The sequence below is a fragment of the Phyllostomus hastatus genome, unplaced genomic scaffold, assembly GCF_019186645.2.
Source record: "Phyllostomus hastatus isolate PE091 unplaced genomic scaffold, TTU_PhHast_1.1 phas_contig_40, whole genome shotgun sequence".
Taxonomy (NCBI): domain Eukaryota; kingdom Metazoa; phylum Chordata; class Mammalia; order Chiroptera; family Phyllostomidae; genus Phyllostomus; species Phyllostomus hastatus.
The window spans coordinates 10,053,880-10,067,739 of record NW_025333872.1 but is presented as its reverse complement, the minus strand read 5'-3'; the positions used below and the strand labels follow the sequence as shown (position 1 = coordinate 10,067,739).

The 13,860-nt window shown below is 41.3% G+C and overlaps 1 protein-coding gene across 1 annotated transcript in view; it reads left to right on the top strand.

Moving 5' to 3' along the window:
- The window catches only part of PLA2G7 (phospholipase A2 group VII), a 32,346-nt gene extending 18,624 nt beyond the window's left edge, over window positions 1–13,722 (top strand). Inside the window, exons 3-12 of the mRNA XM_045843830.1 lie at window positions 1,670–1,791; window positions 2,194–2,338; window positions 3,852–3,945; window positions 6,079–6,147; window positions 6,647–6,773; window positions 7,912–8,016; window positions 9,145–9,236; window positions 10,420–10,590; window positions 12,828–12,976; window positions 13,430–13,722. Of these exons, the coding sequence (XP_045699786.1) occupies window positions 1,670–1,791; window positions 2,194–2,338; window positions 3,852–3,945; window positions 6,079–6,147; window positions 6,647–6,773; window positions 7,912–8,016; window positions 9,145–9,236; window positions 10,420–10,590; window positions 12,828–12,976; window positions 13,430–13,569 (1,214 nt within the window). The 3' untranslated portion in view covers window positions 13,570–13,722. The remainder of the gene's footprint in view (window positions 1–1,669; window positions 1,792–2,193; window positions 2,339–3,851; window positions 3,946–6,078; window positions 6,148–6,646; window positions 6,774–7,911; window positions 8,017–9,144; window positions 9,237–10,419; window positions 10,591–12,827; window positions 12,977–13,429) is intronic.
- The last annotated feature ends 138 nt before the right edge of the window (window positions 13,723–13,860 follow it).

Genomic DNA, 13,860 nt, shown 5'->3' with positions numbered 1-13,860 from the left:
TAATATTAACACAGGTGCCATTCCTCACATAGTCTAGGTGTCTTAGTGGCAGAGGCAGAATGTGATGGAAAGCATGAGGGGATCCATTTAGCAGAGTAATCAACTCACAGTCCAACAGAAGGAAAGGAGTGGGCAAGCCAACTCTGGAAAAGTAAAGCCTGGCTATGCTGATGTGTGGAACCCCCATCTGGAAATGAAATCTGGTTTAGAAAGGAGAAGACACATGAAGTGAAACCACAGAAGTGTTGAGGGCTTTGACGGCAGAGATGAAGTTCCAAGAGTGGGTTGGGAAGAGAATGACCACCGTGAAGCACTTGGAGGAAATGACAGACCAGTGGCAGTGAAAAGCTCACTTCAGCTCATTTTTACAAACATTCATTGAACACTGACTATGTGGATCTGAGGGTACAAAAACATAGATACAGCTCTTAAGATATAGCCTACTATGAAAGATGGAGTGTACAAACACATAATTTTAATATAATGTGATAGGAAGAATGATAAAAATATATACAGGGAATTGATTTAACACTAAGGATAAAATGATTAAGTCTTAGGGATCAGGGAAGGCTTCAGAGAAGGCCTGACATGAAATCCAGATGTTAAAGGTTGAATGGGATTTTGCTACGGGGATTTCAAACACAGGGAACTGACATTCACGCAGGTGTAGAGGCGTCAGACAGCCCAGTGTGTAGCTTAGGAGTCCCGGCACACGTGCAGGGGAGATGCAGGGGAAAAGCAGGAGAAGAGTCCAAGGCAGTGGAACTCTAGATCACCTTTCTTAAAGTGCCCAGGAGTTGGGGGTTGAACTTGTGTGCCTGCGAACACACCGAACCCCAGAACACTGGAAAGCTAGGCCACACTGGTGCCTCAAGTAGCTTAGGAAGGTATGTGTAGATTTAAATACCAACTGCAAACTACCTTCCAAAAAGATTCCAGAACATTCCCCCTTCAAGAAAAACCATGTAGTGACAGGAAGCCATTGAAGGATTTTACAAAGAATCACCCCGCTGAGATACATGTTCTAAATCACTCCAGGAGCTGGGTGAACTGATGCATTTGAAAAGGCCAATTTCTGAAATAGGAGAGATGACAACTGTCTGCCAAGAAACAGTGAAGGTGTAAATAAGGCAGTTGAGCCAGAGGTAACGCTGAGCTGAAAACAAATGTTAAAATTGAGACTTGGTTGGATGTAGGGAGTTGGTGAGATCCCCAAGTTTCTGGTTGGAGGATGAGGAGGGAGAGTTGGGAGATAGGTTCATTTTGGACCATTGGCTTTGATGTACCTACAGGAAGGACATCAGGTGGGTACATGAACTGGGAAGTTGTAAGCACAGATCAGAAATGTGAGATAAAGTTCATGCTCAGCCAAAACAGATTTTGAAAGTGGGCTTTGATATGCTCTGGATTGGAGGAGAAGGTAAGGGCAAGACCATAAGCTTTGGGAGGTGACAGTCCTAAGTGTCTTTGAGGAAGAGCTATGTCTCCATCATTTTCCCCACACATTACCTTGCATACAGCAGGTCCTCAATAATTGTGCATTTTACTAGTTAGTAAAGAGATAAAGGGTGCCAGACACTATGGGCAAGAACTCAACTGGAATTTGTTTACATAATGAAGTCTGGGATGCAATGGATGACAAGTGAGATAATATTTACCTGTTTTTCAGCACGGATCAATAAAATACAAGCTCTGATGGCTGCTGCAATGTCTGGCCAAGCTAAAATCCCCAAAGGAAGTGGACCTTATTCCGTCGGTTGTACAGACTTGATGTCTAAATATACTCCTAAGGTGATGCTTTAATACCATGTATCCTTATATTGACTGTTGCTATGGCTCCCTAGAGGTCTTAAAACTTGACCTCAACATCATCTGAGAATGATTCATTTTGCCATTTCAATCGCAAAGCTAGCTGAGTCATTCCCCAATTCAATGCTGTCATCTGATTAACTGTGAACTCTGCTTTTTCCCTCCTTAATTGCTGAAACCAAGCTCACTTTCTTTTCATCCAGAAAGCTTGTCATTGTTCTATTTATCTTCTCTTTTGACTGTATTCAATAGTGACAGCAGCTTAAAAAACTCTCTGAACCTCCTCATGAACAATAGAGGTGTTTGGATTCCCACTAAAATAGCTGCTGGAATCTGTTTGAGAAGCAACTTGACTGAAAACACACTAATTTCTTTCCTTTACAGAGCAGCTTCTTGCGCTTGTATTATCCATCCGAACCCGGTGATCACCCGGACACTGTGTGGATCCCAAACAAAGAATATTTTTATGGCCTCAGTAAATTTCTTGGAACACACTGGCTTATGGGCAAAATTTTGAATGTATTATTTGGTAAGATTTCTACAAATCCTGCTTTGTATGCTCTAGAATATAAGAAAGTCTTGAAAACAGCAAGAGTTTCAGGCAGGTAAGGACCAAAATAGATTTCCACCAGTCTCAGCTTCTACCGAGATGACAAAGAAAGTACCTATTTCTTAGAAGGCCAAAGGCCAGGTAACTCTCAGCAGATTCTGTGCATTCTGAATATGATGGGATGGGTGGAGGGGAAGGAAGTGTCAGACTTTCAGACTGGCTCTAACATCTCTCCATGGCTGGTCTTTGGTTTTTCTTCCTACGTGCCGAGCCGTGGGGGAGCCATAACGAGGTGAAAGCAGCAGCTGGGCTGATGAGACTAACAGCCTCTGTGCTGAAACGCTTGCTAACATCGGGCAAAAAGAGAAAGAAAGTAGAAGCCACCATAGTTCTCCAAATCCAAAACAGAGGACTGGAAGTTAATTTTCCTACTTACTCTACTGTCATTCCCATCACCCAGCCCCAAGGGACCAGCCTCTCTTTCTAGGATAATCTGATGTGCATTCACCATGTCATTTGTCTACATTTCATGAATATAGACTTTTCCTTCTTTATCTATTCAACCAGATACTACTGTTGGGCTGGTGTTAGCTATATCTTAAGATTTCCCCCTCAAAACTACCTATAGCTTTTAGCATTTATTTTAAACATCTCCTTGGCATTATTTTTTTTAAACTACACATCTTTATGGTGCCTGAATAACTTACAAGTCACTTCCATAGCAATCATCACATTCAATCTTATGATCCCATCTCCATTCCACAGATGAGAAAGTGAAACACAAGTAAGTGATGAAAGTGACAATAACAACTGAGAAGTGAAGGAAGAGAAGACAATATTTCCATTTTTTGCACCCTTTACTATGTGACTGCATAGGTGGTTTATGTATGTCACCTACTTAAATACAATTCTCATAAATACCCTATGAGATAGATGTCATTTACTTCCTTTTACAGAAAATGAACCTCAGCTTGGAGAGTTCTCTTAACTTGCCCCGCGGTCAATAGCTAGTGAGTGGCAGAGCCGTGTCCAAAGCCATGTCTGAGTATGAAGTCAGTAGTCCCTCCACCTTTCTCTTGACCATGACCTAGACAGAATGAGAGGAGTCTCCTAGTCAAAGATTCTGGCTTTCAGTGTAAAGTTCCTGAAGTTTAGCTTGTTTTCAGAACATTCCCTTTGAAGTTTTGCCAAAACCTGGGATTGGTAGTAAGGAACAGCCTTCCTGACTACACCTATAAGTAGGAAAATGTCTCACTTTCAGCTTAGAGCTGGAAGGAGAACTGGTAATTAATGATCCTGTGGTCTCGGAGAAAAACATGTGGCTCAGGTCTGCGGTTGATGGGTATCTAGTAGGAGAATTTTTAATGAATTTATTAATGATTCATAAAAAATAAATTCCTTGGATCAGGATTTGTACCAAGGAAGTGCAAGTTAAATAAACCAGCAACATTCAAGTCAAAAACCCTAATTATAACCTTCCATTGTTGTCTAGGTTCAATGAAAACTCCTGCAAGCTGGAATTCCCCCGTGAGGACTGGGGAAAAATATCCACTAATTGTTTTGTCTCATGGTTTGGGAGCATTCAGGTAAAGTTTGAGAAGTTGAACAATTTTAGTTTTGAGGGATCAATGACTGAACATATTTCCCCCCCAAAAGGGAACAGCAGGTTTTAGAATGTCATGAGGACCCCTGGCCTGGGAGAGTTGGGGTTCCTCCAGAGTTAGCTGTGATCTATTGATAAGTCCTAGTCCTGTCTTTTTCCCCTACCAGCTCATGAAGACTAGTCTCATAAAGGAGGAGAGAGGGTGTTGCATTTTTGGTTGTTGTCCTTCTGTATTATAATATTTATACTCTCAAAATCACCCACTGTGACAGTTCAGGGCCTCCGAGAAATAGATACCTAGATTGGATCAGCTGTGAAAGACATTTATTGAGAGAAATGTCTGTGAAGGATAGAGGGGAAGGATCTGGAAATGATGGGGAGAGCCTTCAGACCATGATGCAAGTGGACATTGGGAAGGAGATGAGAAACAGAGAATGATTGGGTATGAAGAGTCTTGGACTGAAGCACAGTTCTAAGAAAGATTTGGCCAGGCTAGTGGAAGGAGTACTTGACCCAATGTTGTTCATCAGAGGAGCCCTGGATCTCACAGGAAGGGCCTGTGCTAAACCCACACAGTACCTGTCAGTGGGAAGCTTTCCTTTCATGTGGTGGTAGACCCAGAGGGGTGGGAGCTGAGTGGGGTCTTTAGTCAACTGTGGTCCCCAGAGCGTATCTGAGGGGCACATTTTCGTGATCATCACACCCTTTCCTGTTCTTTCTTACATCTTCTCATCTGCCTCCCCTTCTTTCACCTCAGAGTATTATACAACTTTCAGAAAATAACAGATGGCTTTTAGCTAAAAGTTGGGTAGCATCTGCAATAAGAAATTATTTCCATTTCTTTTATTGTAGTCTAGCTAGTTATTTGATTTCCACTAGACCAGTGGTTGGCAAATTAGAATCCTAGGGCCAAAGCCAGCCTGTTGCTTATTTCTATAAACAAAATTATATTGGAACACAGTCACGCCGATTTATTTTTCACATTGTCTGTGGCTACTTTTGCATGATGACAGCAGAGTTGAGTAGTTGTGACCAATAATGTATGGCCCACAGAACTGGACACGCATATTCTTTGGCCTTCTACAGAAAAGGTTTGCTGATCCTCGTATCAGATCATTGTCCCTTACTGAGTAGATCATGCATCTTCAGGAGTAGAAGACATAGTTCCTACCAACCTCCTTTTTGTTCTTGATGAACATTTTCTACTAAATACATGACATGAGAAGGTTGTGCAGAGTGAAGACCTGGAAGGGGTACAGATGCAGTGGCTCTGCACATGATTTTTAAACATCTCTCCCTGTGCAGTCACTGAAACAACAACTGACATGTTCAGCAATGACCATGTTAGACATGATTATAAGCACTGCAATGTATTTACTTAATCCTTACAATAATCCCACTAGATACTGTACTGTTATAGCATCATCCTCCCACAGATTTCTAAAACAAAACAAAGCAAAATGAAAAACCCAAGCAGCAGTAAGTTAGGTGACTTATCCAGTAAACAGCTAATAGGTAATAGAATCAGGATTCAAACACGGTGGTCAGACTGCAGGTCCTGTTCCCTTAAGCACCACACTGTACTGCCTTCCTATAGGCACTATTTTATTAAAACCTGACAACTCTCCTACAACAAAGGCTTTATTTATTAGCCCTCTTTATAGGAGGACAAAAATTCAGTAATGTAATTACCTGAAGTCATGCAACTAGTAAATGTCAGAGCCGTGACTGAAACTCAGAACTCTCAAAGGCAGTATTTGTAATCTCTGTACCAGGATTTCTCAGCCTTCATACTATTGATGTTTTAGATTAAATAATTTCTTGTTATGGAGGGCAGGCAGTCCTGTGCATTGGAGGATGTTTAGCAGCATTCCTACCCACCGGATGTCAACAGCACCTTCCCCCAACTCATGATAATGAAAATGACAAAAGACATTGTCAAATATCCTCTGAGGAGTGGAAAAGTTGCCCCCCATTGAGAACCACACTCTCTGCCTCCCCCGACCCCTGCACTGCTTTGGGGGTGTAATGGCTTCATTGTTGCCCCAGTTTGTTAATGAACCCCACCTTGGAATCATGGCTGGTAGTTGAATGCATCCCCCTTTTTGTTTTGAAGGACAATTTACTCTGCTATTGGCAATGACCTGGCTTCTCACGGGTTTATAGTTGCTACTGTGGAACACAGGTATGTCACCTGGTATGTAGCTGGGCTCTAACTTTCCTAAAGGTTTATAAAAACTGTTGGATTGTCAATTATGATTACTTGATAAGAAAAAAAGGAGACTGAGTTTGATTGTCAAGAATTTAAAAAGCAGCTAACATTTCCAGAGGGTTCATTGTGTGACATTTGAACACACCACCGTTTAATCTTCACAACCACCCTATGAGATGGTTACCATTCTCCCGTTTTAAGGAGGAGGAGTGTGAAACAGGCGAAGCCACACAGCTAGTAAGTGACATTGCTGGATTTGATCCCAGGAGTGAGTTTTCAATAAGGCCTCCTCCGGGAATTGTGAAGATGGAATGGATGGAGTTTACTCACAAGGACACCTTTTACTTACAAGTGCCTTGGGGGTGCTCTCTCATTTCAAAAACATAGTGTGGAGGAAGAAAGGGAAGTCAGGAAGGTCAGAGTGAGGTTAAGGGTGGGGAAGTGAGGGTAACTGATTCTGTTTGTGTTGTAGAGATGGATCCGCTTCTGCGACTTACTATTTCAACGACCAGTCTGCTGCAGAAACAGGGAACAGGTCTTGGCTCTATCTGAGGACCCTAAGACAAGGGGAGGAGCAGGCTCCTCTACGAAGCGCACAGGTACGAGGCACCCAGGAGAGGTGGTGAGGTGACAAGAATGCACAAGCAATGGGATATTTGCTAATGTAACCCCACACATGCCACCTGTGCCCCTGACTCCTACTTCCCATTCCCCAAATATCTGTCAGAAGATTCTCTGAGGAATGAAATTCCCTTAATGAAAATAAGGGAAATAGTGAAAACAAAGACAAGCGGGTCATAGTGAAAACAAAGACAAGCAAAAATTATGGGAGGTGACAGTGATTTTACAGAATTCTTTTGCATTAGAACCTCTCATTTTAAAACCTCAAGATAAATTCATAGTCCCATAAGAAAAAATACTTTTAGAGTAGGCATAGAATAGCATTAGGAGTCCAGGCCTTAGAATCCTACTTTCTGCACTGGAATCCTGGTACCGTCACTGAAGTGGGTGGGGTGACTTTGGACACGTTACTTCCTTGGCCAAGTTACTTTTGCTTCCATGTTTTCTCTGTTATAAAATAAAAATAACAGTGTCTTTCCTACAGGGCTGTTGGGAAGATTAAATGAAATAAAGCATACTGGCTTTCACCCTGTGACAGCTTTCTAGTGGGTGCTTCCTGTATGTCAGCGATACCCACCGGTGTGCTGCAAGAACTTTTAAAACTTGCACTACCTGATTGTGTAGTCAGGGCACTGACGTCTTTTACCTTTCCGTCAAATTAAAAACAAGACATCAGCCAACACACCAATAGCCATTCAGTGTGAATAAATCAAAATTATATCTATTTTTTGTCAAATCGGCAAAAAAATTTTTTTAGTGGGCCGTAGAATTTTAGTAATTAGCTCATGTGTGTCATGAGATGAAAAAGGTTGAAAATCACTGACATGTTACTACACTTAACCCCACCCACATTTCACACATAGGCAGTCAGTCTTATACAACAAACAGAAGCTTAGGGGGCTTGAGCAAGAGGTCACACTGTGGGCAAGCAACGGAGCCAGGGTTTGGGCCCCTGCAAAGCTGGTGCCTCTTGTCATGTAGGCAGTTTTCTGATCACTCACTGCTTAGACGTTTCGCAACTGACGATTTTTTCCCACAGGTAAGCTCTATACAAACTTTAAAATAAATGTTACAACTTTGTATTTTGTCATTTCCTTCTTCTAATCATGCAATTAGGTGCAACAAAGAGCAAAGGAGTGTTCTGAAGCTCTCGATGTGCTTCTTTCTGCATTTCCAGTGAAGAATGTTTTAGATTTAGATTTTGATATGCAACAACTGAAGGTGAGTGAAAAAAGTCTTTTCCCCTTGTTCCCAAGTTCTTTATTGTCTGCTTCTCTGCTGTAATACAAGGTACAGCATGATAAAGGGCTGCAAAATAAAATTTCAGGTAACATATTCAGCAAGGAGGAATGCGTTAGGTTGAACTCTATGTGAAGCTGCCAACAGCCAGTCTGCAAAGATGGCAGTTTCACATGGTTCAACTTAATACCTCCAGTGGGAGTACTGTAATTCCTTGGATGGTTTCTGCATGTGTTCGAGTTTGATCCTGGAAAGTTGGTTCAAAAGTTTTGGACCAAATGTTGGGAGGGGAAGAATGTCAGACCAAATGAACAGCATAAACAAAGGTTCAAAAGAGGGTGTGGAGGGTGGCGTGCAGGGAGCAGAGGCAACTACAAGTACTGGAGTTTGAGCATAAGTGGATGGTCCGTCGTCCTGACACAGTGTAGTATTTGGTGTTCTCCAACCAGTGAAGTGTTTGTTGTTCCTCAACCAGCCACTCTCTCCTGTCTCCATGCCATTGTATGTGTTGTCCCCCTGGACTGACTCACCCCCCACCCTAAGTGCTGCTTAATTTTCAACTCAAGGCAGGCAACACCCCCTTCATAAAGAAGCCTCCTTGCACCTCACTGCCCAGCCCCAGACTGGGTTAGCTACCCATCATATCTGTGCCTTGGCGCCGCTCCATCGTATTTGCCTCGGGCACCTGTATCTCTTTCTTCCCCAATAGACTGTGAGCTCTCTAAGAATGAGCTGCAATGCCTGGCACAGAGCAGGTACTCAATAAATACTCATGGAATGAACAAACTAATAAATAGCAACTGGGGAGACAGAGAAGTCAGCATTGATGTTGATGTTTCAAGTGTGGGAGACTAGGAAGACCATTAAGTTCACTTCTGAAGTCTTACAAATGCTTAACATATGTACGTGTGTGTGTTTGTATATACATATTTATGTCAGTGTACTCTATATGTGTATACTTGTATACGTGTGTATTTCTTTTATAAGAAATCAAGGTATATAATCATGCCCATGAATTGAATAATAATTAATGATTCATAAAATCATTTAGTCTGTTCTTCTAACAACCTTTGAGATAGTTATGAATTAATATCATGCTTTTTCTCACAGAACTCTATCGATAGGAATAAAATAGCCGTAATTGGACATTCTTTTGGCGGAGCCACAGTTATTCAGGCTCTTCATGATGACCAGAGATTCAGGTGAGAGAATGGGGCAGAGAGAGAGCAGTCATCTATTAGAAGAGGGTGAGGGATAACCCACATGAAATACAACTTCATCCAATTCTTACTATGGGAGGGATCTTTTGAGACTTACAAGTTTATTTTCTTGCTGCCATTAAGTGCTCTCTGTGAATTTTGCTAGGCAGAAACCATGTATTTTACTTCTCTTAAAATTTTCCCCCTCCTCTATATATTTTCATCATTTTTATCAGTTTGATGGCTTAACATTTTCACTTGGAAATGCATCTTTATACACACATTTTATTTGTGACATAAAGATTGTCATATAATATTGCTATCTTATAGTCTAGACTTCCCTAATAGGCAGGGTATTTTTAATTAACTTTTTTCATCTTTAATTTGGAGTGAGGTCTGAAATTACATAGCTTTGTGGGTGGGAGTCAGGCTCAGACTCCAGTTTTCAAACGGCAGAAATATTTTCTCTCTTGATCCACTTCATCCCAGACTGGTGAGATCCTGGAGAGCCCACCATGTGGAAAGGGGAGGCTCATTGGTGAAATTTCATCTCACATTTCTTAAAGTCTGTTTCAGTGTAAGGGGATTCTCTTCTTTGTCCCAGTTAGCACATGAAACAGTGTCTAAAAGATTGAAAAACATAGGGTAAACTGACTTTTAAAAAGAAAGTTAGTTATATTTTGAAGTTCTATGCCACATATGTTTTTCTTCAATGCCCAGACACTTTTCCAGGCAAATGGCCTCTAAATATAAAGCTATGGTTCCTGCTGTTACTCTAAAAACAGGTGCAATAAATAGATTATGGAGTATCCAGAGGGTCTGGAAACATAGGAACAATAGTGCATGCATGGAATTTTTTCAGACATCTACAATTTTAAAGAAATCACTACTTAACAAAAACTTATTTTGAAAATAGTATAAAAATGAATAAAAATTTTAAAGATTGTATATCATGCGAAAGGTTGCAATTCCTAAATGCCTCTTAAAGAAAATGAGTACATAATTCCACGTCTGCTACCTTGCAAAGCTCACCACGTCCCTGCCCCACAGGAAGTACAACACGAGTGAGAAAGCCCCTAATGAACCAGCATGGTGGTGTCCATCAGTCCCAGCATTATTCGGAAGTCCTGTGTGTCAGCCAGTGAGTAACCAGCCTCCTTTTATCATTGTCTACAAACACCTGCAGGTGCGGAATTGCCCTGGATGCATGGATGCTGCCAATGGATGAGAAAGTATATTCCAGGTTTTCTCAGCCCCTCTTTTTTATCAACTCTGAGCGGTTCCAGTATCCAGCTAATATCATAAAAATGAAAAAATGCTTCATACCTGGTAAAGAAAGAAAAATGATTACAATCAGGTAATAGAAACACATATTTAGGCATCTGAAACAGACACTTGAAACTTGGATGAACAGCAACAGATATCAGCTACTAAAGAACTATCAAATGTGTTGTTTAGACTTTCAGTAAGTGAGAGTATCAGAAAATCTCGGATTCTAAGTGCATTTAGGCATATTCTTTTTAAAATGCAAATGTTTTGAGTAGTGTTATTATATGTAGCTTATATGCTGATAATCAAAATTTACACCAGGGTCCATGCCGCTTTCATGACAATACAAGAGCAGGTGACACATTTGGGGGGCTGGGGTAGAGGGAAGTACTCCATCACCAGGCAGGGTAGGAACTCTTTAGAAAGTCAGATCCCCTGTTGAGACCGGCAATGTGTTTACCTATGTGAAAAGAAAATGAATTTACAAATTCCCCCAAACTATAATGAGATCCGCTTGAGTGTCGTTAATATGCTCATGTCATGGACGTGAACAAGAGATCCCAACAGGGTTCGAACTCACGTGGGGTGGGTGCTACAAAAAGGAGACAGCACTCATCCCTCCCCTATCAGAAGCCTGGCTTATTGCCAAGGGGAGGAGATGCAGGAAAGAAAGGTAGAGTATAGGTAATGAAGACTTCGGGTCAGAGGATGGAGAGGACTTTCCCAACTGAGGTGGTCAGAAGAGGCTGCTTGGAAGGGACCAGAGTGGAACTGGGTCTGGACGCGTAGACAGAGTTCAGACAGATGGCGAGGAAAGGTCTAGATAAGTCGAGGCCTTCAGGTGAGCTTGCTCATGTGTACAGGCCAATTCTGAAAGACAAAGAGTACAGAACACCTAACCTTTCCTCCACCCTACCTCCTTACTCAGCTTTTTTCTCCCTGTTTCTGCTAGAATCCTTGGAAGAGTGGCTTATATTTGATATTTCATGCCCTCACTTCCAATCACTCTTGACTCCTGTGGTCAAGCTTCCTGAATGCCCACCAGTGTGCTGAACCTGAGCCTGCCGAGGCTGTAAAAAGCCCAGTAGCCTCATTTGCAGACTCAGCCTTTCTCTCCACGGCCATTCCATATTTTGGAGGACCCCTATTTCTCCTCCCCTAGCCAGCCCTCCCCTCCTTTCCTACTTTCCCTGTTGTTTAGACTGCTCTGTCCCTCCCCCCTTCCTCCTCGGGCCATTTCTTGCTGTTGGTGGCATCCCGGTTTCTGCCCTGAGGTCTCTCACGACCCTGTATTTACCTTCTTTGTGAGTCTGACTCTCAAGCTTTGGTTAGAATGTGGGGGAAGCGTGAGCAGGTGCCTCCGTTTTGAGTTAGAGGTGACTAAGAGGATGGTAGTTTGTTTATAAAGAGGAGCAAAGTGAAAAAAAAGAGAATTTCACTGAGTGGGGCTGAAAAAAATGTATTTTAACCTTGGTATTTCTTAGCTTGAGACTGGGAAACCCGGGTAGAGATGTCTGGCCACAGACTGTAAATATATAGACTTTGTATGTTATACAATAGATTAAACCTTTGGAGCAGTTGAGACCACAAAGTGAGAAAAGAATTGGTCTGACAATAGAACCTGGAGAGATTCTATTTACGTTTAGGTGTAGAATCTAGATTCTACATTTAGGTGATGAGCCAGTAAAGAACGGAGTGTAGGGGAAGCTCTCTTAGAGGCAGGTGTAGTGTCAGGAAAACAAAGAGAGAAGAATGCAAGAAAATCAAGTGTCAAATGTCCTGGAGGCAATAGAAAATGAGCAATAAAAAAGGCCATTCTATTTGATGATATGCTGTTGGTGAATTTAAAGTGCAGCATAGCAGCATTTGTAACACGTTTGTTGTTTAAATAATACAAGGAAAAGTGTTTTTCCAATCTACTTAACCCAAGGTTTATATTCAGTGCTTCCTTTAGTGTCAACTAGATATGAAGTTAAGTGGCGGTGGTCAGGAAACAGGCTTCTGGCTCTGAGTTGAACACATGACACATTCCATCTCCTCCAATTGCGGGCATTCCAGTCCCCTGAAAAGCTGGAGTCATTTCTTCTAAAGACAGGATGCCATGCAAAAGTGGAATCTTTATCTAGAAGGGAGGACAAAATATACTCTGGGATCCCTAAATGAACAGTCTGTGACCCTCAAATTCTTATCTAAGGAGATCAAATCACTAAGTCTTGTTTCCTTGGTTTTCGACAAATAAGTCAGGCCACTATCTTTCCTGCACCAAGACTATGAGTGTAATTTTATCAAACAATGTGATTTGTAAATGTCTCATTTATCTTTCAGGGGTTCGGTCCATCAGAATTTTGCTGACTTCACTTTTGCAACTGGCAAAGTAACTGGACACCTATTCACATTAAAAGGAGAAATAGATTCAAATGTAGCTCTTGATCTTACCAGTAAAGCATCATTAGCTTTCTTACAAAAGCATTTAGGTAAGTAACTAATTAACTAATGTTTTTTCATGCCATAAACCAGATGACTCTCAGGACAAAACTGTCTGTCTTTATACAGCACTAGTTCATATGAACAGTTTCCAACGGTTTATAATGTAACATAGCAAGTCAGTTTAAAACCAGAAATTTGAGAAATTAATTTTGCTGCATTGCATAACATACACGTACTTCAGACAGTAAGTCTACCTGTTGAAAAGCCAACAGTCTTCCTAGAACACTGGGTGGGCTTTCATGCTGAGAATACTGATCACAGGCCTCAGTCCCATCTCATTCAGATGCAGCTGCTGAAGCCGCTAGGCCAGAGGGCACAGGGTACCTGTCTCTCTGATCATTGCACAGATTACGTAACTTGTGATGCTATGATGCCATCTAGTGATATTCAACTGTTAACACTCTCGGGAGTTTAATGTTTTTTACATTTATATTTTATAGGACTTCAGAAAGATTTTGATCAGTGGGATTATTTGATTGAAGGGGAAGATGATCACCTTATTCCAGGGACCAATATTGACATAAGCAGCCACAGCATTCTACAGAACTCCACCGAAATTGACAAACACAATGCAGATTAAAAGTGTTTTTAAAAAAGTCGTATTTTAAAACGATCTGAAATGTGTGTTGTATGATTTTAATGTATTTTCTCAATGAACTCACATTTTAAAATGTAGGCAATGCCATTACAGTGACTGAAACTTGGATTAAAGTTTTTTGTTTGTTTGTTTTAATTGTATATCTCCACAAGAAAACATAGCACTATTGAGTATCCTTTACAACCTATGGAGAACTTCAATCTTAGGTCACAGCAAAAGTTTTGTTTTTTTTAAGTGTAAGGAAAGACTGCAATATATAAAAACCATACCAGC